Below are 24622 nucleotides of genomic sequence, written 5' to 3'. Positions count from 1 at the left end.
AAAACTGAAGTCATTCAAACAAGAAGATGTAACTTCAGCAATGACCAAAGCATTTAATGATCTAATCATATCCCTTTTCACTGAGAAAACTTCCTGCTTAATACTTACTTTAATGTCAGGGAGCAGACCAGCACTTCCCTGTCTGTTATTCTGCAGCTAAAATAAGCCCACATAATAAAAGAATAAAAAAAGGAATTGTTGATTGCACTGAGTAGTAGCATGCTGGAAGGCAGCACTCTAAAGGCCAGAAAGGAGGAAGTTTGTTCACGACCCATTTGAAAACTGCCGAAATGATGCCATTGCATTTCAGTATAAAATTGAGGGTAAAGCCATCAAGTTGCTCAGTCTGAAAAAAAATTGATTTTTCTATCTGTAGTCACAGACAACTACAGTTCTGTTCTTGGAAGCTATCCAAGCCATAGCATAAAATTGCTTCCACCAGCTTCTTTTATGCAGATATGAGAAACAACTAGGAAACTGTCAGTTTCCACAATTTGTTGTGTTTAAACAGAGCGCTGTAATCTTCTGCATCAGATAAAATGACACAGTACAAACAGTTACGATCACATTTGGTTTTAAAATACTTCTCTCATAGCTCCACCTCTTGATTAAGCCTGACACCTACTGTTAAATAAGTGAGGTGACTTCTCCCACATAATTAACTTTAAGCAACAATGTAGTTTGAGACTAAAAACATGCCATTCCAGACATTTATAGGTTCCAAAGTCCATAATACATATACCTTTTCCTCCTCATACCCATTGATTTCTTTCCTATTGATTTGTGAAAACTAAACTTATTACACAGGACACCTATCTCTTAATCAGAAACTCATATACATGTATTGTTGCTAAAGAGCATAAAAACACAGGTCAGACCTCATCTCCTTCAGCGGCATGCTTTCCTTTGTGCACAACACCGGTTTCAAGATCTTCAAAATCTCCATAAAGTTCTTCTGCAACAATAAGCACCCAAGAGACCTGACAATTAACCATTCTGTTATACTGCAGTTAACCATTCTGTTGTATTGTTCCATACAATTTCTCTTATTTTCAGTATTGTGTATTTCTCTGTACTGCTTTTAGATTAGTTTCAGCCCAAATATTTTCTCTTCCCATCAACAGTTTTGTAAGTCTGTTCTGCCCTCTCTACAGTTTCAGGTGAAAATTCTCAGCTGAACATCAGTGGCTTCTCCTTTTCCTTTCAATCACTTTAATGTTACAATTTCAAAAATGTAAATAAAGTCCAGATAATTCCAAAGGATCATGCAGCACACTAGTCAGCACTCTAATGACACCGGCAGAGCAAATGAGCTATCTTTGAAATTATCTGCTATATTTAAACTTTTTATTAATTTTATTTTAAAAAATTAAAGTTCAAAACAAATGCTTATAGAAGCCTGTCAAACCAAAATCATTTTGCATATAAGACACAGACATCTTATTAGTATTTTCTAAATATTTCACAATTAAGGAAAAAAAAACATAAACAAAACACACCACACAAACCACCACCTCCACAACATCTGAGGACAGATCTCACTTTTCAGTCAGATCTGAACGACCACTTTGTCTTCCCACTAAAGAAGAATTTCTGTTTATTTCTACCAAGACTATCCAAAAGAAACCATGCAAAGGGGATGAACAGCTGACTGATACATAACTCTAAGCTGGCATGGCCAAGTGTTGACTAAGGACTACTTCCTAATTTAAATTATATAGCCTATTTTCAGAATGCGCTACTTGCCTGCTGTTTGTACAGCTATTTACAGCAATGTTTAATTATATTACCATCTGTATAATACTTTATGCAATAGTTTGAAAAAAATTTGCAAGTATATTGCTAAAGCAAAACGTTCTACATACATAACTACAAAGTCATACTTCTCTTAAAAATCCTGTATAATCATTTTTAGAAGTCTTACACATACCATCTTCCTCCAACAGTTTTGCTGCATCTTTATCATCTTCCCACTTCCCAGTAACAAAGCAGTCTCGAATACTGCTCATAACCTGCAAAATAACAGTATCGTTGCCTTGTACAGTTACAGCTTGTCATCAATAGAAACATCCTCCAATATGCTCCCCACTCCTCCATCAGAGATATGACCTCAGAGATAATCTGATATTCTCACACACAGCTCCACATCGAGACATCATTACCAACTACACAATGCCTCAGCAAAAGCAGGACGTGAAACCAAATACAACTCTTGCCCAAAGGTCTTTACGCTAAAAATGTCTCTACGCTACATCGTATTTTCATTTGGGGTTCCCCTGCTTTTTACTTCTCAGTAAATAAATAGCACACTATGATCCACCAAACAGTCAAGACAGCGAAGCATTAAACTGACCTACTCTAACATTCCATTCCTGTAAAAACAGACCTTGGAGCCCGTTAGCTTGTAAATACTTATAAGGACAGCAAGTAGCAGAAGATGGGACGTTCTGGCCGTAGCTCCCATAGGTCTGTTTCAATTACAACTTAGTAGTATTTCAAGAGAAACAGCCAGGACATAACCACTATAATATACGCAGCAGCAATTATCCAATGGTATTACCTCTTCTAAATCCCAGTCTTGTGGCCTTTCTATCAGAAATTTGGAGCAGTCAAGAGCATCAGCCTTCTGTTTGGATGCTTTGTCTGGACGGCTGACATGAAACAAACCTCCAAGTTCATCACCTCCATCCTCACTCTCGTGGTCCTCATCCTCGACAGCTAAAGGAAACACAGAAGCTGTGATTACTTCCCCCAAAGTACATGGATTACATTAATTAACAACCTCTCTTCTGCCTTATGTTCCACAATATCTGCAGTAGCTTGGGGGGGGGCGGGGGGAGGGGAAGAAAGATGCAAACTAAAAACAGTGTTAAAAACAAAAGACTGAAGAAAGGTATCTTGATCCAGTGTAAGAGTTAAATTAATACCCTCACAGGGACAAAATAAGGAGAGCAGCAATCAGGGAGATACTATACACCAGGATCATCGTGAACTTCAGTTGTGCAGTTGGTTCCACATGGAAACACATAATTCATTTCACAGATTCCACATAGTTCAAACTTCTTTGAACAACCTGAAATCTGGTTCTATTTCCATACCTGGAATAATCGAAAAAAATAAAAAATAATAACTGCCCAATAAACAAACATATGATGTTTGTTGTAGAAACAATGCCAAAACAATCTGTATTTGAGAATCTGTCAGCAAACCTTCCTGCTCCTGCACTGTGGAAGGCTTACAAAACCCAAATTCTCATAGTGTTCTACAGAGGTTCTGCATGATGAGGTTTGTACACTCAGACAACTACTGGAAAAGTTGTGAATTAAACAGGACAAATAACATAAATAGCAAATTTTCTCTTCCTTTTAAGCCAGCTAGCTTTTCTTTTTCCTTGACAAACACCCTTATTAGAGACAAAACAGTAAGTCACATCTAAGAGAATATTCCACTCTCAGTCACTGTGAAACAGACATTCCGGAGAACAGCCAAAAAATTATATTCCTTTATGAAACACAATTACCACAATGGATTTGCATAGTATCTACCAGATAGTTCTATAAATAACTGAACCTTAAATGTTTCGGGGAAAATAGTTGTACCGGAAAACATGAGTAACAATCAAGTAGTCTGCAAAATGAGCTCAAAATGCTTTTTACTGGAGAAGTAAAAACAGTCTTTTATTACAATTATTAGTGAAAATTAGTATCAGCAATGAAAAAAAGTCAATTAACTCTCCTGAAACCTCTCAGTAAAAGACAGTGCTCAAAGATGCAGACTTGCAAACTTGGTAACAGCTAAAAAGCTACCATATATGAAGACAGCACAAGTTTCCAAACAGATTTGTACCTGTTCCATATACGAGTTTACGAAGATTGGGGGTTGAACGTTGCTGTCTTAGAAAGGCCTGAGCTGCCTTCTGTGCAAGGTCCTCTTTCCACTTAAGTGCACCTGAAAAGGGAAAAAAATTGCATTCTACCTCCAAAAGAGAACAAGAATTAGGAGCTATACACAAATAATTTAAGTAAGGACATGACAACAGGCTTAAGAAGTGTAGGCACAACCCAGCTTCTTTTTTTCATGCTCCATATATAGACCAAAACTAAATTGTGGCTAAAAAATCCTACCACTGATTTTTTTTTCCTGACATGTTCTAATTTTAGGACAAAAGTTTAAGACATAATTAGCAATAGTAACAGATTTGATCATTTTCATGGTGGTACGTGTCTTCTTCAGAGACCTGCAGAATGGCTGAGGTTGGAAGAGACTTCTGGAGGTCATCCTGTCCAGCCCGGTCACACCTAGAGCAGGTTGCCCAACACCACGTTCAGATGGCTTTTGGGTATCTCCAAGGCTGGAGGTTCCACAACTTCTCTGGGCAACCTGCTCCAGTGCTCAACGAGTAGTTAAAACATTTTCGCAACATTCCTCCAAGAATGTTTTATTCTTTCTAAATTTAACACAAGCATCATCATTTGTTTTACACACACAGCCACAAGTTAAGAGAAATATATGCAGAATCAATGACATTTATAAACTTAATCACCTCCATTTTAGGGAAAGGAAACCTGAGACCTGCATACTACACTGCAAATTAAAGGCTTAATAAAAAAGCAGATAATCCCAGGTTTCCCAACTTAAGTTTGCCGCTTAACAACTACATAAATAAATATATTTGAGGGGCAACTTTATATAATATTTACTGATTATAATATCCTTTAACAATAAACCCAATTAAAAAGGGGCAGTAAAAAATGTTAACATTTACAGTCTACCTGCCGTGTCAGCAGAAAAATCTTTTTTTTCTTCATACTCCTCTTCCCCTCGCAGTAGATTCTCTACATCGTCATCCTCAGCTTCTACAGCTTTAAGCTTCGTCTGTCTAGTACTACCAGCTTTCTTAGCTTGAGTGTGCTGAAATCCCTTCCTATTTGACTCTTCAACTTCTAAGTCATCACGCGATCCTTCTTCACCATCACCCTCATCGACAGAAGAGTTTTCAACCTCAGATTCTGATGCTTCTTCTGCTGTACAGTTTCCTGAATCTGTAGTGAGCACTGCTTTTCTTTTCAGACTGTGATCTGAGATTTGTGATCTCATTTCTGTATCTTCACTATTTATTTCATACTGCTTAGATTCAGCTGCTCTTTTGGTTGCAGTCTCAAATTCACTCTCTGAGCTTTCATTTTCGTAAGTCCTTTGCTGCTCCTCCTCTTCCTCATCATCATATTCTTCTTCCATTTCACTCTCTTCAGGGCCAGTTTTTCCTCCTTCCTCTTCAGAACTCATCTCAAGATCATCATCACTGTCTGCAAATGCTGGCAGTTCATTCACAGCTTCTTCTTTAGCCACATCTGTTTTCAGACGTTTGGCTCTCCCAACAGCCATCTCTTCCCCTAATAGCTCTCCGTCACTTTCCTCCTCAGCATCATCTTCATCACCGCCATCACTTCCATCCTCAGACATTGCTTCTGCTTCATCTTCTTGGTCGTCTTCTTCATCACTTACTGCATCATCATTTTCTTTCTCCTCTTCTTCAAATAATGCCTTCCGACGTACTCTTCCAGTCTTCAAATCAACCTGTCTCTCTTCTTTTGGCATCACAAACCTGGTTTTCCGAAGATCATATATGGGGTAAGATGGTAAAGTACAAGAAAATTTTAATGAAACAACAAAGCTTTATGTTAACATTATTTTCATTTTATCCTTTTTTAAACACAGCAAGGTTATGGAGAACATAACAAAGGCAATGGAATTCTTTTAAGTATGGAATGCTTAACTCAAGAATACACCCTATGTTATAGCCATAAATAATTCCAAGAAATATCTTTGTTTTCCCTGGAATGAAATCCCCTGGAATGAAATCAAGTTATACAATGAATTTTCCTGGAGATTATAACTGCCATCCTCCAGAGCTCTGAAAAACAACAGAACTGTTACCTAGGGCTGTACCAGCAAGGAACTCCTGGAAGGCAGGACTATACTGCCTGCAAAACTCTTCTAATATCCATTATTCCTACCTCAAAATGCACGTGGCATAGAAGTAGTTTCAGAAGAGGAAGAATCAGGCAATAATCCATTCTACTAACTGTGCTCTATTGAATTTTTTTCCTAAATTAAAGCCTGACATTAAAGATTCATTCATGCTCAAACAAGGCTCAGCATTCAAAACTTACTCTTGTCCTATGTCTTCTGAACCTAAGGGTCTAGAGTCCATGAAGAGAGAGACCTTGCTTGACGCCATCTTAACATCAATGGCTGAATGTGTGGAGATGAGGCTCTGAACTAGTTCATGATTTGGTCTCACTTCCTCCTGGAAAGCCAAGATTTTTTTACTTTTCAGTTAAAGTGAATAAACAAGTGTCTAATAAGCAGCTTACAGTCATTAATATGCCTAAAACAAAATATGCATACACAAGAAAAAAATCCAAAGCATTTTAAAGAAACATTTTCTCACAATAGTAAGTTCTCCCCCTTCCCATCTTCACACTTCAAGAAAGCATACAACATTAACACAAGGAAAATTCAAGAGGGCCTCCCTCACAGCACATAACCACTACAGTAAGTACCAGCAAGCATACATTATCACAGAGCAAACGTATTTAACATTTAGCACAACACAGGGGAAACCACTGAATTCAATCTGTATGCAAACATTTTCCACCTCTTCCTCTGACCAGTCAAATCCTGTAAGTGATCTTCCACAGTCACCCTACCCTGCAAAATACACGTGATAATATCCCAGCACCAGAAGTTTTTATAAATCTTAAATCGATGTCTGGAAAGTTAATGAAACTAACTTTAGGTACATAATATTAACCAACCCTTCAAATGTTTTGCACAGTATTTTACACAGAGACAATAAAATACCCCTCCTCTGAAATCACTAGAGAAAACAAAATTACCTACTACAGATACAGAAGGACTGATTATTTTAAATAAGCTTACTTTTAAACACTCATTTTGATTCTAAGGATAAAAACTATGTTTTGCAAGAGAACTCGAATTATCAACAGCATTCTCTTACCTCTTCTTTTAAAGCGTGGCTTCCACCAAGGTCAATATAAACAGCATCTTTATCATACACGATGCCCCCAACTCCTGAAAGAGGGGCATAGACTAGTTTCTCTTTCTCATTTAAGGAACGCTTCTTCTGCTGTTCAGGTAGAGCACAGGGGTCTGGTAGGAAACTCACATCGCTCACAGTAAAGTCTCCTACACCTGGGGCAACAGACAAGGGAAGCAATAAGGTTTTTATGAAGTTTTGATTCTGAAATTTGTGCAATTCACCATGAAGGAAAAAATTCACCAAGGGAAAAAATCTAAACCATCACAGCATTTAGTAATTCATCAACAGCAAAGTCTGTATCAAACATCCAGTTCTTCTGCCTTACCCCTGAACTTAGAAAAGCATACATAAGTTCACTGGCATACTGCAGAGCCCTGGGTTTGTCTGCTTACTTTTAAATGAGAAAACCAGCAACTCTCTTTTCTAAGTAGGTCTGTAAATTTATTATTAAAATATTTCTGAATTTAAGCTTTTAAATCATTCACTTAAAATATTAAATATATTCAATGATTACGAGAAGTTTTACACAAGCCAAATTTACTTTCTACTATTAGGGCAGGTAAGTTTTGCACTTCAAGCACCTTTTAAAGCAAAACACCTTTGAAAAACTTCAGACATTGCCAATACTGTGTTTAACACTGCACCAAAAATGCATAATTAAAAGCAAAACTATATAAATTAATCATTTTTACAAAAAAGGTATTATGAAAAGTAATTTCCAAAAGCATAACGTGTATTTAGAAAGGTGAAAAATCTATTTTCCAACATACAGTTTAAAGACACAAATCATTCCGCAATAAAAATAGCAACAGCTATGTTGTTATTCATACATCAGCACAAAAACAGTTTTAAGAATCTGACCAATTACCTGGCATATGAATTTGACTTCTGTTTTTTAGGTGTGCTCCTCTCAAGTACCCATAAAGTGATATCTTCCTGTCACATTTAGGATTGACTCGAACATCTTCTGGGTTTGTCAACTCTTCCATTCTACTCAACATTAAAAAAAAAAGTTAGAATATCCAGCGGTTCTCCAACAGTAACTTTTGAAACAATGTAATTTAACAAGGGAACTGCAGCATCACTTGCTGCCACTGCATGTTCTGCAGACTAATAATCAAAATCGAATGATCTTAAGAAAAAAAATTAATGGAAAAAAAGATCTTTCAAAAATACTTTTAAATTGTATTTTAAAACTCCTATAATCGTGTTCAACAATGTATTTCCAAAAGACTTACTGACATTTCACTAAACACATACTGCTTTCCTAGGACGTAAGATTTTATACACTTTTCACACACAACCCTCCTTAAATCACTTTTTCCATTAGAGGGAAAACAGCTGAAAGTCACATTCCCTGCAGCCATACAACACTTTATTTTCCCTAATAATAGGAGTGAGCAATACCAAAACTACCACAGGGAAGGGGAGAGGGACAGACTGGCTGTTTTGAGGCATAGGAGCGGGGAGAAACTCCTTCCAGAGCTCCTTTCTACACTGCACAAGGGAGGCCAAACAACCACACAGCCCAGGACGAAAGACACACATTCTGGCTGCAAATCAGCTTAAAACCGACCTACCAACCAACCTAACTGTAACAGTTATAGCAACATAAAACAATGTTACTGAAAGACAAAAAAATATTTTTTTTCTCCCTTTCCCCTCTCTGTGTACTTTGCATAATGCTTATCTACTTCTCTGACAATTTTTTCCAAAAAAGTGAAGCTTTGAAAAAGCTTTGTTCTAGGCACCTTGGACACTTGTGGGAGTTTAGTCCTAACTGTAAGCATTCTGGCGATAAAATATGAAAGGTGAGGTAACTTCTCAGATAGGCACAGCCACCATCAAGACCGCTTCCATGTTCCAAAGAGACTGTGAATCAAATGCTGTATGTGGAAATGTAGCAGAAAGGGTGTTTCCAGGAACTCAAGAGGACTAATTCACCAGACATTACTAAATTGCTGGCATGCTGTTTCTTTTCCACAGAAATTAAATAAAATCATCAACAAGCACGATTATCTTAGTATTTTTTTCTGTGTTTCAAAAGTATTTACAATATACCAAACGCCTGTCTACATGATCCGATCCAAGTGAAAACTCAACGGCTGAAGTTATTGGCACAAACCTGGTAAGTACGCTTTCATTTCCCCAGAGCCATCTAGGTAACACTAAATACCCATTCACACAGAGCTGACTGGTTCTAGTATCACAGTTTTCTTAAACAGCAAAGTGCTGTCTATGCTGAGATTGAAGAACAGAGAGAAAAGCACACACCTGTCTGCAAGAACATATGGGTGAGACGTTTGCCAAGTAAGAGGTCGGAATTTCATAACTGAGATGAAACGCCCCAAATTGTGAACTTCCTGCTTCTGATACTCTCCGTGAACCATCCCAGACAGATAAAACAGCTTCGCACCCTAAAACACATTAAAAAGACATAAAAACATTAAACGTCAATTAAATACCTACAAAACTAAAATAAGGTAATGCAATTCAAATTTGTCTCAAATTTGTTCCAAATAATCGGAAATTGCAGATTACAACTGGTTGCAAAAGATCAAACTAACTAGTTCACTTGAATGCGAAAATTGCCCCCTGAATCTTAGGGGAAAAAATTCACATCCAGAAAACCTCGTACAAAGGTCAATTTGTCTCTCAGGCTGCAAGCAGCTACTCCTTTTATATATATATTTATATACATACTCCTGCGTAACAGACCTTTTAACTAGTATCTCATGTTCAGTGGCTTGTCACACTGGGATACAGAATAATTACACAAGTATTTTAGCAAATAAAAGAAAGATTATACAATCTGACACAACATCAGCATTGCCCATTTATGATTTTAAAAATATATTATGTATAAAAATATGTCTAAATATATATATTATTTAAGAAATGTAAGAACATACTAAACACTTCAGTATCGCCCGACTTTTAATTTCACTTCCACAATGCAAAATATATAGAAAAAATAATATTTATGTCATACCGGATACACTTCAGTCCAGAATCTGTGCTTTAACTTCTTTTTAGTCTTCCTTAATTGTTTGTTGTTCTTGAATGTATCGAGGTGAGTGAGAACTCCCATAATTTTGGGAAAGCCATGTACCTGACAAATGTTCAGGAATTCAAACGTCTCCATCTCAAATCCAAAGCTGGCATCAATAAGCATTAGAACCTGAAAACACAAGTCAGCATTTCATTACACCAATACCACAGTGCCCACAGGAGCCGATTTCAAAGACCACACCTTTCAAGTCGCAAGCTTCTTAGGAACCAAAATCTTGGCAAAAGTTTTGTTCTTTATTTTCGCATAACCTGAAAATCAGCTTTGGCTTTTTAATTAAAGTATGGGTCTTAGCTGCTGTAGAAGTTAGCGGGCCTTAGGAAATCAAATCTCTTCTACCAATCAATCAGATTTCCTTTATATAGGTTTGATTTGCTCATTGTCTCTGAAAAAACTATAGAAGAGTAAGGCTGCTCTACAAACGCAACAACATACAGCATCATAGTAAGGTCTGAATAGGTGTTTACTTGGTGAATTTAAAATAAGCAAACTTGAGTACCTTCCAACATCTGCAGGAACGTCTGAGGAAATTAATAAAAAAATACTTTGTGTCTTGGATGCACTAATGCCTCTAAAGGCATTAATAATCTAAAATTAGGCAAACTTAGTTCACACATTGCAATTATTGTTACGCATCACTAAAACACACTGACACAGGAAAACAACACCCAACAGTCCCATGAGAAAACAAGCGAAGTCGTATTAGGGCCTCAGCAAAACACATGGCAACCAACAACAGAGATCTGCAAGCGATTCTGTCATCTCAGCCTCCTAACAATAAAACCAAGCAGATGCTCAGCACCACCACGTGCAGGCAGAACCTCAAACATCCGTCACTTCTACTAACAAAAAATTTTAGTATTTTTTAATACATCTCCCTTCCTCAAGTAGAAAGCATACAAGTAGAACAGTATCTGGATCAGCACACCCACGTATTTACCTGATCAGATAATAAACTCTAAATCCACACAGAATATATCTAAACAGACAAATGGATCATGCATTGGGTCCCTGAGATCCATTGATGCAATAACTGAACCAAAAATTACAAGTACATTACAATGGTGACCACACTCTGCTGAAATCAATCATAATACTACACAGTGATCTTCAAAGATGGAGACATCAGAGTGCATCACATAAAACCAGCCAGTAAACTAATATGTTACTTCTGCTTCATACATTAGTTGCAAGCTTCTTGACTAAAAATCATTCTCAGATTTTACATTTTGTTTGTAAAATGTAAATTTTACATTTTTGTTTGACCAAAACACCTCAATGAAAAGTGACTATTACCTTGGCTTGTTGCAAGATCTTCCATTAGAAGTTTACAGTTGTACTTCCCTTCTTCCACATCCTCCCCACCACCATACACACACACTTTAATTCCCCCCACCCCCAGGATAAAGAAAGTCCTAGGAGTTGTTCCAGAACATTAGGTTTATTTTCAAGCTCAGTCCTGTTCTCTGAAACCAAACACAGTTTTTCCTTCCATAGCAATAGGTAGAGAAATCTGACACTGGTGCAGTCAAGTCAGAAGTAGTACTTTCAATATAAACTATACTAGAAATCACATGCCATTGTTAACTTACCAAATCAGCAACTTTAGCCAGGTCAATCATTGTGTTAATGTCACATCCACATTCAATAATAGTTAGCCTGCGTTTTTTACCTGAAATTACAGAATTAAGAATCAAAGACTGAAACAGAGGAAGCAAACTAACCATCCACTGCTTTCTTTTCAGGTCACATTCCTGAAGTTCGTCGAGAGATTCTGGAATTCAAATTCCTGTCTAGCATGCAGATAGACCAACATGCATCATTGCACCGGTGCCCGTTTTCAAATCTTTATAATTCTGCTAAGTTTTAACATTTTTGTTTAAAATTATCAGGTTGAGTACATGTTTTCAAAGGAGTTGTTTGGTCTTTTCAAAAAATACTACTTCCCAAAAGAATGGGAAACCTGTAGAGGTTAGAATGAAATCAGGAAAAGCCAGAATGAGGATCCCCAGCAGGGCAGAAAACAAGTTTAGAGGGGCAAGTCCCCCCAAAGCCTAAATCTCATTTTTCTTCTACTGTTAATAAGCATGCCTGGTAACACATTCAAATGATTTCTTTACAATGACCAAAAATTAAGAGAACATAAACATGTCCTAGCTCTAAAGGCAAGGCAAATAAGGAGTGCAAAATAAGCATTTCCATTTCTCCTGTTCTTACCAGAAACAATTGTAACAGGACCCCGGATTTCAACCAGCTTTTGCCTTGTGAAGTTCTTAATGAGACATTTTATTAAGGTGCTCTTCCCCACCTTGGGAGGGCCAACTACAACCACCACCACAGGAGGAGGCTCCAAAGGAGTACGGTCGACCACAGGAATATGATGTTTTTTAGTCTTCAAATCCTGAGTTCTGAGAAGAAATTTGTAATAAATAAATACAAGAACTTAAGAAACAGTAATATATATTCTTTTTATGTGCTCTGCTTTCAGCTTGGATAAGTTAATTTTCCCTTTAGTAGCTGCTACAGTGCTGCGTTTTGGATTTGGTACGAGAATGTTGATAACACACTTAAGTTTTAGTTGATACTAAATAGTGCTTACTCTAAATCAAGGATTTTTCAGTTTCCATGCTCTGCCAGCAAGCGGGTGCACAAGAAGCTGGGAGGGAGCAGAGCCAGGACAGCTGACTCAAACTAACCAAAGGGATATTTCATACCACAGAACATCATGCTCACTACATAAAGCTGGGAAAAGAAAAAGGATGCAGGGAATGTTCAGAGTTAATAGCATTTTTCTTCCAAGTGACCGTTACACATGATGGAACCCTGCTTTCCTGGGGATGGCTGAACCCCTGCCTGGCAATGGGAAGCAGTGAATGAATTCCTTGTTTTCCTTTCCTTGCGCATGCAGTTTTTGCTTTACCTATTAAACTGCCTTTATGTCAACCCACAAATTTTACTTTTGATTTTCCCAGTTCTCTCCCCCATTCCACTGTGGGAGGGGATGCGAGCAAGTGGCTGCGTGGTGCTTAGTTGCTGACTTGAGTTAAACCACAACAGAAAGTCTTCAGTATTTGCAAAAGCTTGGACACAGGTTCACCAAGCGCCTAGATGCTAATACATATGTGAAACTCCCACCAAGTGTAAGAAACTACATATATCTGTTTCCGTTGAGAGTAACACGGCTGTACCACAAAACACAGATGCAGAAAGCATCACATTTCTGATACATGCATAAAATACAACACAACCTGGTAAACAATGAAAGCTTTATGAGCACAGCAGTGAAAATTACACTATGTCTACTTCTACACAATGCAACAGAGAAATTTCATCCAACACTTCTATCTAGCCAACCTTGCATGCTCTATAGCCAATGCGCTCTATAGCCATTTCTTACCTGTGGAAAGTTCTGGCCATCCGCACAGCGGACTGGACCGTAAAGGCTTTGGGGTTTCTCTTCCGCGCATTCTCCTCATCTCCTATTCCCAGGTCATTGAGATAACGTTTCCTTTTCTTCTCTGCCTTTGGCCCACTATGCTTCACACGATGCTTCTTCTTCTCTTTTTCCTCCATCTTACTCTTCCAACAATTTATTTACAATCGATACGATGGGAAGTGCCTCCGTGTGCTCGCGCACGGCTGACAGGGGAAGCAAACGCGGTGAGCACACGCACACCGGTAACCAGCGCCCCGCCACCTCCGGGAAAGCAGCTGCTCGCTCCCTGCATGGACGCACACGAGAAGCGCCGAGGCCCGCACACCGCTCCGCACCGCTCCCCGCGCTCGCCAGGCGGCCGCAGGGCTAGGCCCAGGCCATGCCCCGCGCCCGGCAGCCCGCGGGTCCCCGGCCCGGCCGGTACTTCTAACCCCAGGCAGAGCGGAGTCCCAAAGCCGCCGCGGCGGCGAGCTGCCTGGGCAAGCCACCCGCAGGCCCCTGCGGCCCGGGAGAGGGTCCCGCGGCGGCGCCGCCACTCACCTGTCCCGCCGCGCCGCTGCCTCCGCGTGGGCCCGCCCCGCCCGGCCCGCTTCCTTCCTCCGGCCCCCGGGAAACGACGGCTGCGCTCGGAGTTCCGGGCGAGGCGGCGGCTGCGGCGGAGCGCTATTGCCGGCGCACACGGCAGCGAGGCCCGCCCGCCCGGCGAGGTGAGGCGAAGCGAGCCGAGCCCCGGTGGCTGCGCTCCCTTTGGGAACAAACAAGGGCGGCGGGGGCTGAGGCAGCCTGCGGGCTGCCCCGCCGACGGCCCCTGCGGAGGGCTCGGTTGCCCGGTGGCCGCTCGGGGCTTGCGGGCCTGCCCCGCTGCAAACTGCTTGCTGCGGCGCCAGAATCGGTGTGAAGATGTTTTTCTTAAAATAGGAATCCTTACCGGGGGACACGGGAGGGCACACAAGTCAATAAAACCGCGCGAAGGGCTCCCCAGTGCTGTGAACTGGGATGAAACGCAGTGAGATGGGGGCATTTCTCACCTGCCAACGCCACCACCCGTCAGGCCGTGACTAGGCCTGTGGGCTCTAGGTGAGAAGTGGGTACTGGTTCCTCTCATGTAGGCAAGTCCTCCTGAAGTTACTTACAGGTACAGCCCCTTCCTAATTAAGTGAATAGCCCTCTTCTCCACGGTAATTTGCCTTATGTCAAGAAACTGTGAGGAGCAGGACTGCTAATGAAGTGTCAAGGTTGTGAGCTGCAGCTTCTGTGATCGGAGAGACCAGATCTTGCTTCCCAGGTGGGCAGCTTCCAGCAGGGCCTCAACACCAAGGGCTGTGGCTGTCCCTCTGGTCCTGCTGCTAGAGGAGGAGGCCAAGAAGAAAAGAATGGGCCTCACAGGCTCCCATAAAATGAGGAACTCAAGACACCTAGCAGTGCAGTAAGCCCAGGACCACTATAAACCACGCTGGTAAATCTGGGTCCTCACTATCTCTCTTTGACAAGCTATGTGAACGAAAACACAGTTTTCAATATTCAGCATGCAAAAACCTTCCTTCTCAATAAACAGGAGCATTTTACAAGCAGTAGAAGAATAGTCCAACATGGAATGCACTTGGTTCCTGCCCCACCTCTTCCTCAGCATCACCTACTCACATGACAGGAGAGAGGCTTTTGGCATTCAAGTCCAGGGAAAGCTACTAATATCATTGCTGTGAAAAGTACCTCCTACAAGTTGAATAAGCATGTAATTTGAGTTCTGGCATTTGCCACCTCATAGCAAGAAGCAGAAGTTTACAGAAACGTTGCAAGAGAGCATTGCATCTGATTGCACAGATTTTTCTTACTTGTGAAATACATGCTAGGTAGGTCTGTTAAAAGCAATGTGTGACAAAATAAAGAAAACCAGTAACTTCCAGAAAAGCTCTACTCTGAGCAGCAGGTAGCTCTGTGATGGGAGAATGATTTTTTTTTTCTTGGACTCGCTCACAAGCAGTATTCAGATTGTGTTCCACTTCACTGTTGGAAGTGTGGGTTTGCTAATAAGGATGGTGTGTTCCCTAGACCAGATGAAGGGGTTATAATGCCCAGTATTATCAGACCAGTCTGGAGTGACAGCTCAACACCAAACACCTGACACCGCTGCCTTGGTGCAGCTTTGTCAGAACGGGATGTATAGGGGGGGGGGGGGGGGGGGGCGGGGCGGGGAATGGCTGTATGCGCTGCAGGGACCAGGCTCGCTGCAACCCTCCAATTATTTACCTCGGAACCCTGTGAGAGAAGAGGGTGCTGGTTAACGTGTGTGGAGATCAGCAGGGAAGATACTACAGAAAAAAAAGGGGTGCTGCGTGCCAGGAGGCCACTGACTCCAGGGAGGAACCAAAAGTCCACATCTTCGTTGGTTTAGTGTTATGCTGTTCTTTGAGATGCACTTTTTCCTCTTTAACTCCCTCTTTTGTGATGAAGCAAGGCTGGTTTGCCACAAACTTTTGAACATCAGTTTCTTGTAAAATTACTCTTGTTCTGTCTGTGCCTAGGAACAAGTCTCACTTCCCATTAAGCAGGTCTTATGAGGGAGAGGGTATATGTAAAGAAATTAGTCAATGCAGTTTTTGAAAAGTTAACTGAGTCATATATACAATCATAAATATAACCATCACCTTGTACTTATTTCTCAGATACAACTTTTTGTGTTCAAAGTGCCTTGTGGCTATTGTCTGAAGCTATGGTCCTTCCGTAAAACAAGAGTTCTGATTCTTCAAGTCAAGGCAGAAAAGCTGAATGACTTCTTTACAGCCACTGCTAAAAATTACTGACAAAAGTCAGGATCAATTTTCTGGACTTCTTGTGTACACATCTCAACAGACAGCTTCTTCACAGAGGTATCAACTTTATTAATAAAATAATAGTCTGCATTTAAGTTTTATTTTTATTATGTTTCTTTTGTTCTATAGACAAAGTAATTAAGTTAATAACACATTAAAATCTAGGCATACTTTGGAATATTCCAGAGCCACATTTTAAAAAAGAATTTTCGTTTAGAGTTTTCAGCATCCTAGGCCTGATATTGCTTTAATACACAACTGTGGCAGCTCTCCAGAGACACACATGAAGAACGCTTCCACGATTACAGTGGTCTTCCAGATGGCCATGGATCTTGAGAAGTCTAAAAATAGGCTCAATGTGCAAATGCAGCAATGCTACAAAATTATTACTTTTTTTCTTTGAGTGCAGTTCTACAAGTTCATTATCACCCAGGGAGAAAACCTTCACTTGGCAAATAGAAACCTAGGATTTGATGGGGGAGGGAGCACAATTTGAAAAAAGTTACACAAAAGGAAATCACAAAAATATTGCCTTTTAAAAGGCTACACGTGGTCATTTTTCAATGAAAACACTGTACATTAAGTATCTAGGAAAAAAACAGCAGTGTTCTTTATCAGGAGCACACCTAAAATGCAAACACACCCAAATAAGCTGTCCCCTGCCACCACCAAGGCTGCTTGTCCCACGCTTGTACCCCTCCCATGTTAACACTTTCTCCACTAAAAGCTATAATTAAGCCCGTTTTCTACTGATTTCTTAAGTTAAAGTACGTGAATTCCAACCAAAATAGAAACAAAACTCAGTGCGATAAGGCCACTAAACCAACGCCATAGTCCCAAGCCTCCTGGCAGAATTAACCCAGCACAGTCTGAACACAGAAAGAGTAGATCTTCAGTACTGACGTACTTGCGGAGATCAGTCTGCACATGCAAGTTAATGTCAGGCTGCCGATAACCAAACACATGCAGGAACACTGCAAGCGGCTTGGTGACAGCTCCCATAGGATTGCGGTGGGGAGGCAGCACCCACTCAGCAGGTTATTCTCCTGTAGCCCTTGCTAACTTTGCTTATCTTCCTTCCCCTTCCAGACAGTGCACAAAACTCAAGAGCAAGCACCCCACATGTAGACCTGCAAAACTTCTAGCCACTTTGGATAATGCTGCCAATTGAACAACAACAACAAAAAAAACCAAACCACATCAATTTTTCCTCAGGCAAGCAGACCCACTGTCAGTTTCATGTGTGACTCAAATGACAGGTTGAACTCTGGCCACCAAAAGCAAAAAGGTAACTTTTTGGCCCACCTTCCTCCCCCTTTTGCTCATTCTCAAACATCAAATCTAACCCGGTTCCCAAAATTTCATTTCTCACACCATTCCAATAAGGGTCATAGTCATTTGCTGTTTCCAGCAGCTGCTGCGCATATGACGGGGCTGGAGCCGCAAGCGCCCCTTGATACCCCCCTTCATGTTTTGGAAGTACCAAAGGAGGGCTAGCGTGACTAGCTGCGCCCAGAGATGGGCTGCGCCTCATCTGCTCCAGCTCAGGCTTAAGTTCGCCTTCACCATAACCGACAGCAGAGCCCTTCCCAAAGAGAGAAGCGTTTGACTTGACATACCAGTAGTTCTCATCGCCCAGGCCCTGGTTTGCATGCAAGTAGTTTAAGCCGGGCCTCTTTATATACGTGTTTTCTTTAGCTGCCAGGTACTGGTGATCTTCTGCACAGGAGGACAGGAACCCATCTGCATCTGAGCAGTAGCCTTCAGGGAAGGACTTCTTCAGGTACGGATACTCGGGCGCCTGCTGCGCAGGGAGCGCGAGCTGCGGGGGGCTGCCCACGCTTCCCACGCAGTCCAAACCGAAGTGAGCCGGCGCCGGGGCTCCAAAAGCGTTATCCAGGCTCCTGAAATGCGCATCGAGCCTCGAGTACAGCTGCCCCGAGCAGGGCAGCGGCTGCCCGGGGAAACTCTGGCTTCCCCCCGGCAGGCCAGGCTGCAGGTGGTGGAGGCTGCGGTCCGGGCCCGTACCCGGAGTCGTCCAGCCGCTGTCCCGGCAGCGGCCGCCGCAGCGGGCGGGCTTCGCCTTGCCGCAGGCCGGCCGGGGCTCGGCAGCCGCGTCGCTCCTCCTGTGGTTCAGCTGCCGGGCCCTCCTGTTCTGAAACCACACCTGCGGGGCCAACAGAGACTGAGCGCCGGCCCGGCCCGGCCCGGGGAAGCCGCCCCGCCGCCCGCCCGCCACCCCGCTCACCTGGATCCTGGACTCGGGGATCTCGGTGAGGCCGGCCAGCTGCTCCCGCAGGGCGATGCCGGGGTACGGCTCCTTCTCGAAGGCGCGGACCAGCAGCTCCAGCTGGGCCTTGCTGAAGGTGGTTCGCTTCCGCCGGCCGCCCTCCCGCCCCGCGCCGGGCCGCGCCTCGCCTGAGGGGAGAGGGCAGCGGCGCTCAGCGGGGCCGGCCGGGCCGCGCTCCCCCTGCCCCGGGCCGGGTCCCCCCTGCCCCGTCTGGCCGGGCCCCCCTGCCCTGGGCCGGGTCCGCCCTGCCCCGTCTGGCCGGGCCCCCCTGCCCCGCCCGCCCCCGGGAGCCTTACCGCCGGGGCTGCGGGTCAGAACGGCGAGCTCCATTCGGGCCGAGGTCTGAGGGCAGTGGGGCAGCGCGGGCCGCTCCTGGCCTTAAAAGCCCCCCGCCCCGGCCCCTGGCGACCCCCACCCGCCCGCGCCGGCCCCGCCAATGGGGCCGGGGCCGCCGGGGCCCCGAGGGTGACTCACCGCCGTCTCCCACACCTCCATTGTCATCCCATCACCAAAATACACACAATGAGGGCTCGCCCCATCCAAGGAGCCGGAGCGTCTCCCGACGAAGCCCCGGCTGCCGCCACAGACCCATCCGCCTTTCTTTAATTAAAATAGAGAGTGGATGGTTCAATGAAGTTATCTGTCACCTTCGCTTCGGCCCTCCGAGAGGGCTCCCTTCCCTCCGCACTGCCCTGCGCCCCGAGGGGAACCCCGCGGCTCCTACGGTGCCCCGCCACGGGCCCACGTCCATCCCACCTGTGGGACACGTCTCGTCAACTTCACCGCAGTGACCGCAGCACCGGTGGCTTTACCAGACGTTGCATCACACACCGGTGCTCACAGCAAAGGCCACAGGCTCCCCCAGCATGCTCAGGGGTCACTCAGGAGGGAGCAGACCCATCTCCTTCCCCAGCGCGCGCAGAAGAGCTCAGCAGAAGCCTTTCCTTCCCTGCAGCTCGTTTTTTTACCTCCAGACAGCTCTGCTCATCCAAGTCATGTACAGAACAAGCAAAGTCTGTGCTTTCAGCCCAAGGTGAAATCATGAGCAACATATTAATCCGAAAGACAGGCCAGAAATTTTATTTAAGAGAGACAAGAGTGACACAAGGACTTACAGGGAGCAGCAGTTGCAATGCGAAAAAGGATTAGATGTTAGAACAGGATTAGAACAGCAGCAAATCAATTAGTCAGTGTAGTAATTTGTCAAATGAGGCCATTAATGGCCATCACTGAAGGTGTTCAAGAACAACGGCATCATTACTTCACATGTTTTTCATCTCAACCACATCCCCATTCATTTTTCAGATATGGGACCTGATCCAGATTGCTCTGAACCTGAAGGGTATGGGGACAGTCTGCGGGCTGTGGCGTACTACCAGTGTTCCGCAGGGTCCAGCGCGTCCACCATCCCCACGGCCACTTTGGTGCTGGGTGAGGGTTTTAACATTACTCACACCACCATGATGGTTCACAATAAAAATGAGTTTCCTTCCAGACAGGGGCAACAGTCAGCCCCTGTGAGTCTCGTACCCCACAGACTGGATTCCTGTACAGCTGTGCCCGTAAGGCAAGGCAAATGCCCGCAGAAACTACTTTAGCTAAATCATGTTTTCAAGCAGAAGCATGTATGAAGGCAGTGAGAATTTCAGAGGGATGACAGCAGCATGTAGCCCCAAACATCTAGAAATAACAGCTTGAAGCAATTTGTCAGTACTCCTTTCTTCTACGGTAGCATTCCCTTAAGCCCAAACTGTCATAGCACAGACACATCCCACAAGATTTCTCTTCTCCCCCAGAGCTCCAGCATAGTTTGCAGTTTTTCACTGCCCATGTAACCGATAAAATTTGTATTTAAGCAAGAATTTTCATGGGGGAAAAGGGAAAAAAGCAGCCAGGTGTCAAGTGATTCAGCAGTTCTAGGTATCGTCAAGGTGTGCTGGTACTCCTTCAGTTTTAGTTCACTTTTAATATTCAGATACATTTGTAGGGAGGGGGTGGATGAAGGCTCAGACACAATAAGCAGACATGTAAAGCTTGGTGGCATAGTTTTATTGACAGTCTTCTCTACAGCAAACCCAGCTTCAGCTATTCCTTCTTGTTCTAAGCATGCAGGATGCAATTCTATCTGCCTTCAAGGCCCCACACGGCTTCGCACACAGTCCTGTGCAGGCCACCTCCAGCGCATGCTTGACTAGCAAACAAGCCAACTCACAGAGCTACTCCTTCCAAAAAACTGACCACTTTTTTTTTTTTTTTTTTTTTTTTTTTTTTTGGCTGGGTTAGTTTTTGGTGAGCTTAGCTCAAGCACCAGCATGGTATGGGGATGCACAGCAGCAGAGAGTAAAAGACAGTTGGGGGGCCCTGATTTAAACTGGCATGAGAAAGTATGGAATTGCGTAGGACTTTTCCATCCCTCTGTGATTCCAATATGGCTCTCTGTGGGGTGCATAATAAACTGGATCAAGGATACCAAGGATGTCTGTAGGGTACAAAGAGGGCTTATTCATTCAGTCTGGCCACAGGGAAGGCTAGAACAAATGTTGTCATTTTTCTTTCTGGATATCCAATTTTCATAGCAGAAAAATCATCCACCAGGAATTACCACAACGCAAAGCTGACCCTGCAGGCAGCCTGCAATACTGATCTCAAAAGGACAGGGAAGCCACCCCCTCCAACAAAGATACACACCTTACAGCCACAGCCAGTGCAGAAGAGATAAGGAGGAGTCAAGCAGAGGCTTGCACAGGCTTGCAGCAACTTGCACTGCTTGCTAATACTGACTGTCCATCAGTACTAGCTAGGTCAAATAGATCAGGCTTTTGTTAACATCCTCTGGCTATGGAGAGAGCAGTTCACACTTCCCGGAGTTATTGTTTCAGGCACTCTGCCAGGCAGCCTCTTTACACCCTTCATTTTCAGAGATTTTCTTTGCAATGCTAATTGATAGAGACTTAGATTGTAAGTTTTGTTTTTAAGTGAGATTCCAGGAAAGAAGATGGCAATCTTTGCCTCCCCCTCCTCTTCCCCCTCTTCTGCTGAGATGTATGGACTTGGCCTAATTTGTGAGCTGCTTTCTGCTACAGCTAGAGTTTGACCGTACGCTAATCCAGGGAACAACACTGACCAGCCCCTTGCTGCCCATGTTCCCCTAGCATCATCATGCTGTTGCATGTCAGTCCTAATCAAAACAACTGTTTATGAGCTCCCCAATTTCTTCTCTAAACTGTACCGGGAAAATAGTACACACACACATACTGTATTTTTAATCCATTTCACAAGTAGGGCAATGGGAAGATGGGAAGAGTGTGGGGAAAGAAGCAAGAATACCCAAAGCAGCATGCTTAACAAAAACAGCATCTCTTCAGTCTTCAGGCTCCCACCAAAATCCATGGAATTTTGCTATAGATTTCAGTAGAGTCCAATTGTGGAAACGGACTGTGCCCTCTGCTAATGTTCCTTTATGCCTCTGTGCATTTACAGAGGAATCCAAATCATATGTGGAATACATAAAAAATGCAACAAAAGTAAGATATGTGTATGTAAATAATATTTCAGAGAGACAACACAGTTATTAGACAAGGACTAGCCACAGTGCTCTCTAAAATGGCTCTCAAAAAAGGTTTGCATCTACCCTAGGCTGCATCAGGGCATCGGCAGCTCCTCTCCTCTCTCCCTCCAGAGCAGCCCTAGTGTTAGAAGTTACAAAGGCAACCTCAAAATCATGGTAGCGTGAATGGGATGCCAGATTACCCAGTGCAGCACAGCCCTGTCACCAGGCGCCTGCCTGGGGAGTCTTAGGACAAGCACAGCCCATTAGAAATCCCTACATCAAACATCTTCTAGGGCAGTACAATGCTATTGATGTTTAAGCAGAACTGAAGGAGCAAGATCAATTTCACTAGTTGGTCTTCAGACATTAACACCTCATAAAAAGGATGCTCATGCCCTGCTTATCTGGAACGCATCTTTAATTATCTTTTGGTACACCTTTTGCAGCCCATTACTTACCAGTCAACACTGCTTTAATTATGGGCTTGGCAGTAAAAGGCAGCTCTTACATCACTGAAATAAAAACGCTACAAAGCAACCCTGGAGAATTGCAAAGAGATTTCACCTTCAAATGGAAAACTGTGGAATTCAGCAAAACAACATGGATTCTCTTCCACAAAGATTTCTCCCTATGCACAGTACTGTCACAGCCAGACATGCCCAGGAGCCCTCTGTAGAACATGAGGAGCCAAGTGATGGCTGTGCTCTCACCTGCTCTTCAGGGAAAGGAACATTTACAGCAGCCTGTCTTGTTTTGAAAATAATGCAGCAGCTAGACATGCATGCTTCTATGATGTGTCAGCAGGGCAAGCAGGATGGAGGCACATTTTGCACCTTGAGCAAAAAGAGGGCGATAATTCTTACTTTTGAAAGAGCAGTTGTTCCCCAGTCCAGAACTGTCTTTTAAGAGATGTCACCTGCACCTCTGAGCCTTCTCTTACAGTAAACACCTTTATTATGCCAAAACGGTGCTCTAGCCTTTTTTCTTACCTGCAATGAATGTTGTTTCTAACACTTGAAAGTGGAGGAAAACAATACTGCTGAAAACACCATGCACTTTTGAGACACACCAGTTGTCCTCTGGCTCACTTCTCATTAAACTTCTAAGGTGAAAAAGGCATTAGGTCAGTTTCACATAACTTTTGAATAACCTCACACTTAAATTTTTCTTGTATTTAACCCTTAAAAAAATTCATGGCGCAGGTTGCAATTATTTGAAATCTAGGGTAACTGTGAAAAAAGCTCAAACTCGCTGAGACCAAATGTCTGTCTAGCCTGATAGCTAAGTCTTCAGCAATGGCCAGAAATGGATACCTGTCTAGGGAAGGTAGGTGTCTATAACCAGCTCAGTCAGCAACACACTGTTACCAAATGATGATGATGATGACGACGACTGTGGTCATTTTCACGCCAGAGGCTTTTTGATGGGGATAAGATTTTCTAAGTATACAGAAAACGCAATATGCTTCTATTCTGTGAATTTATTCAGGCTTTTTCTGAACCTAAGTAAAATTTTAGCTTCCAAAGCATCCTCTGACAAGCAATTTAACCATACGTTATATTAAATAACACTTACTTTTATGTGTTCTTAACATGTTGCCTGCTAGAATCATTTGGTGCTTGCTGCCTCCCACACAAGAACATGGAATAACCATTCCTGGTTCCAGCAGTTCACACTGCCCATTTTTTCATCAAACCCCATCACTTTTGCCCTTCAGCCACCTCTTTTACAGACTTAAGAATTCCATCTTACTCATGGTAGCTGGTGCATTATTACTCACACTATGGTAAGAGCTCCATGCCTTTGATCATTCGTGTTGCCTTTTCTGGTTCTACTACATCCTTCCTGAGATAGGAAGACTAGAATGACTATCAGAATTAAAGATGTAGAGGAATCATGGTGTTTTAAGTATTATGATGATAACGATTTTTTTCTCCATTGCTCTCCTAATAGCTCCTAGCATTTGCTTTGCTTTTTTTGACCATCACTGAGCTTGCATTCTCATAGAACTATCTATCAGACTCCCAAGATCTCACTTCTGAGCTGTAATGGTTATCTGTTGTCTGAACCTGAAAATAGCCCCTTACTTGTACTATCGTTTATGCTGCTTACTGGTGAGTTTTTGAGTCCTGTGACAGTCTTGAAAGAAATTGTCATCCCTTTCAAATAGAAAACTCCCTTAATTTTTGAAGGAAGTAAGAGGCCAGGTAAAACTGAAGCCAAAGTATTTGCAAACTTTGTGTCTTTTGTGAAGTGGTAGCCTACTGGTGCCCAACACTGTTAATTTTTTTCCTAGGCAGTAGAAAAAAAGTCTTGGGAGATGGATGTAGGATAGCACAGACTCGCTGGGAAGGCAGTGGTCAGTGCTTCTGGTCTGACGCAGTACAGTGTCTCCTGCTC

At 43.0% G+C, this 24622-nt stretch overlaps 2 protein-coding genes across 2 annotated transcripts in view; both read right to left on the bottom strand.

Moving 5' to 3' along the window:
* The window catches only part of BMS1 (BMS1 ribosome biogenesis factor), a 21368-nt gene extending 7185 nt beyond the window's left edge, over window positions 1–14183 (bottom strand). The window contains exons 1-14 of the mRNA XM_080403075.1: window positions 14113–14183; window positions 13534–13775; window positions 12354–12544; window positions 11729–11808; window positions 10059–10247; window positions 9341–9483; window positions 7935–8056; window positions 7025–7218; window positions 6174–6310; window positions 4773–5605; window positions 3847–3948; window positions 2561–2718; window positions 1931–2012; window positions 879–955 (exon numbers count right to left, since the gene is read on the bottom strand). Coding sequence (XP_080259201.1) covers window positions 879–955; window positions 1931–2012; window positions 2561–2718; window positions 3847–3948; window positions 4773–5605; window positions 6174–6310; window positions 7025–7218; window positions 7935–8056; window positions 9341–9483; window positions 10059–10247; window positions 11729–11808; window positions 12354–12544; window positions 13534–13709 — 2484 coding nt within the window. The 5' untranslated portion in view covers window positions 13710–13775; window positions 14113–14183. The remainder of the gene's footprint in view (window positions 1–878; window positions 956–1930; window positions 2013–2560; window positions 2719–3846; window positions 3949–4772; window positions 5606–6173; window positions 6311–7024; window positions 7219–7934; window positions 8057–9340; window positions 9484–10058; window positions 10248–11728; window positions 11809–12353; window positions 12545–13533; window positions 13776–14112) is intronic.
* Window positions 14184–15805: 1622 nt separating this feature from the next.
* Window positions 15806–19002, bottom strand: LOC308069921 (uncharacterized protein; the record flags this gene model as incomplete). The annotated part of the gene is made up of 2 exons (XM_080403074.1): window positions 15806–18549; window positions 18631–19002. The coding sequence occupies 2 exons, from the start codon at window positions 19000–19002 to the stop codon at window positions 17620–17622; spliced, it is 1302 nt and encodes a 433-aa protein (XP_080259200.1). The 3' UTR covers window positions 15806–17619.
* Between the last annotated feature and the right edge of the window lie 5620 nt (window positions 19003–24622).

The sequence above is a fragment of the Falco punctatus genome, assembly GCF_963210335.1.
Source record: "Falco punctatus genome assembly, chromosome: 9".
Lineage (NCBI taxonomy): Eukaryota > Metazoa > Chordata > Aves > Falconiformes > Falconidae > Falco > Falco punctatus.
Note: the sequence above shows the minus strand (reverse complement) of the source record. Positions and strands in the feature narration are given on the sequence as shown.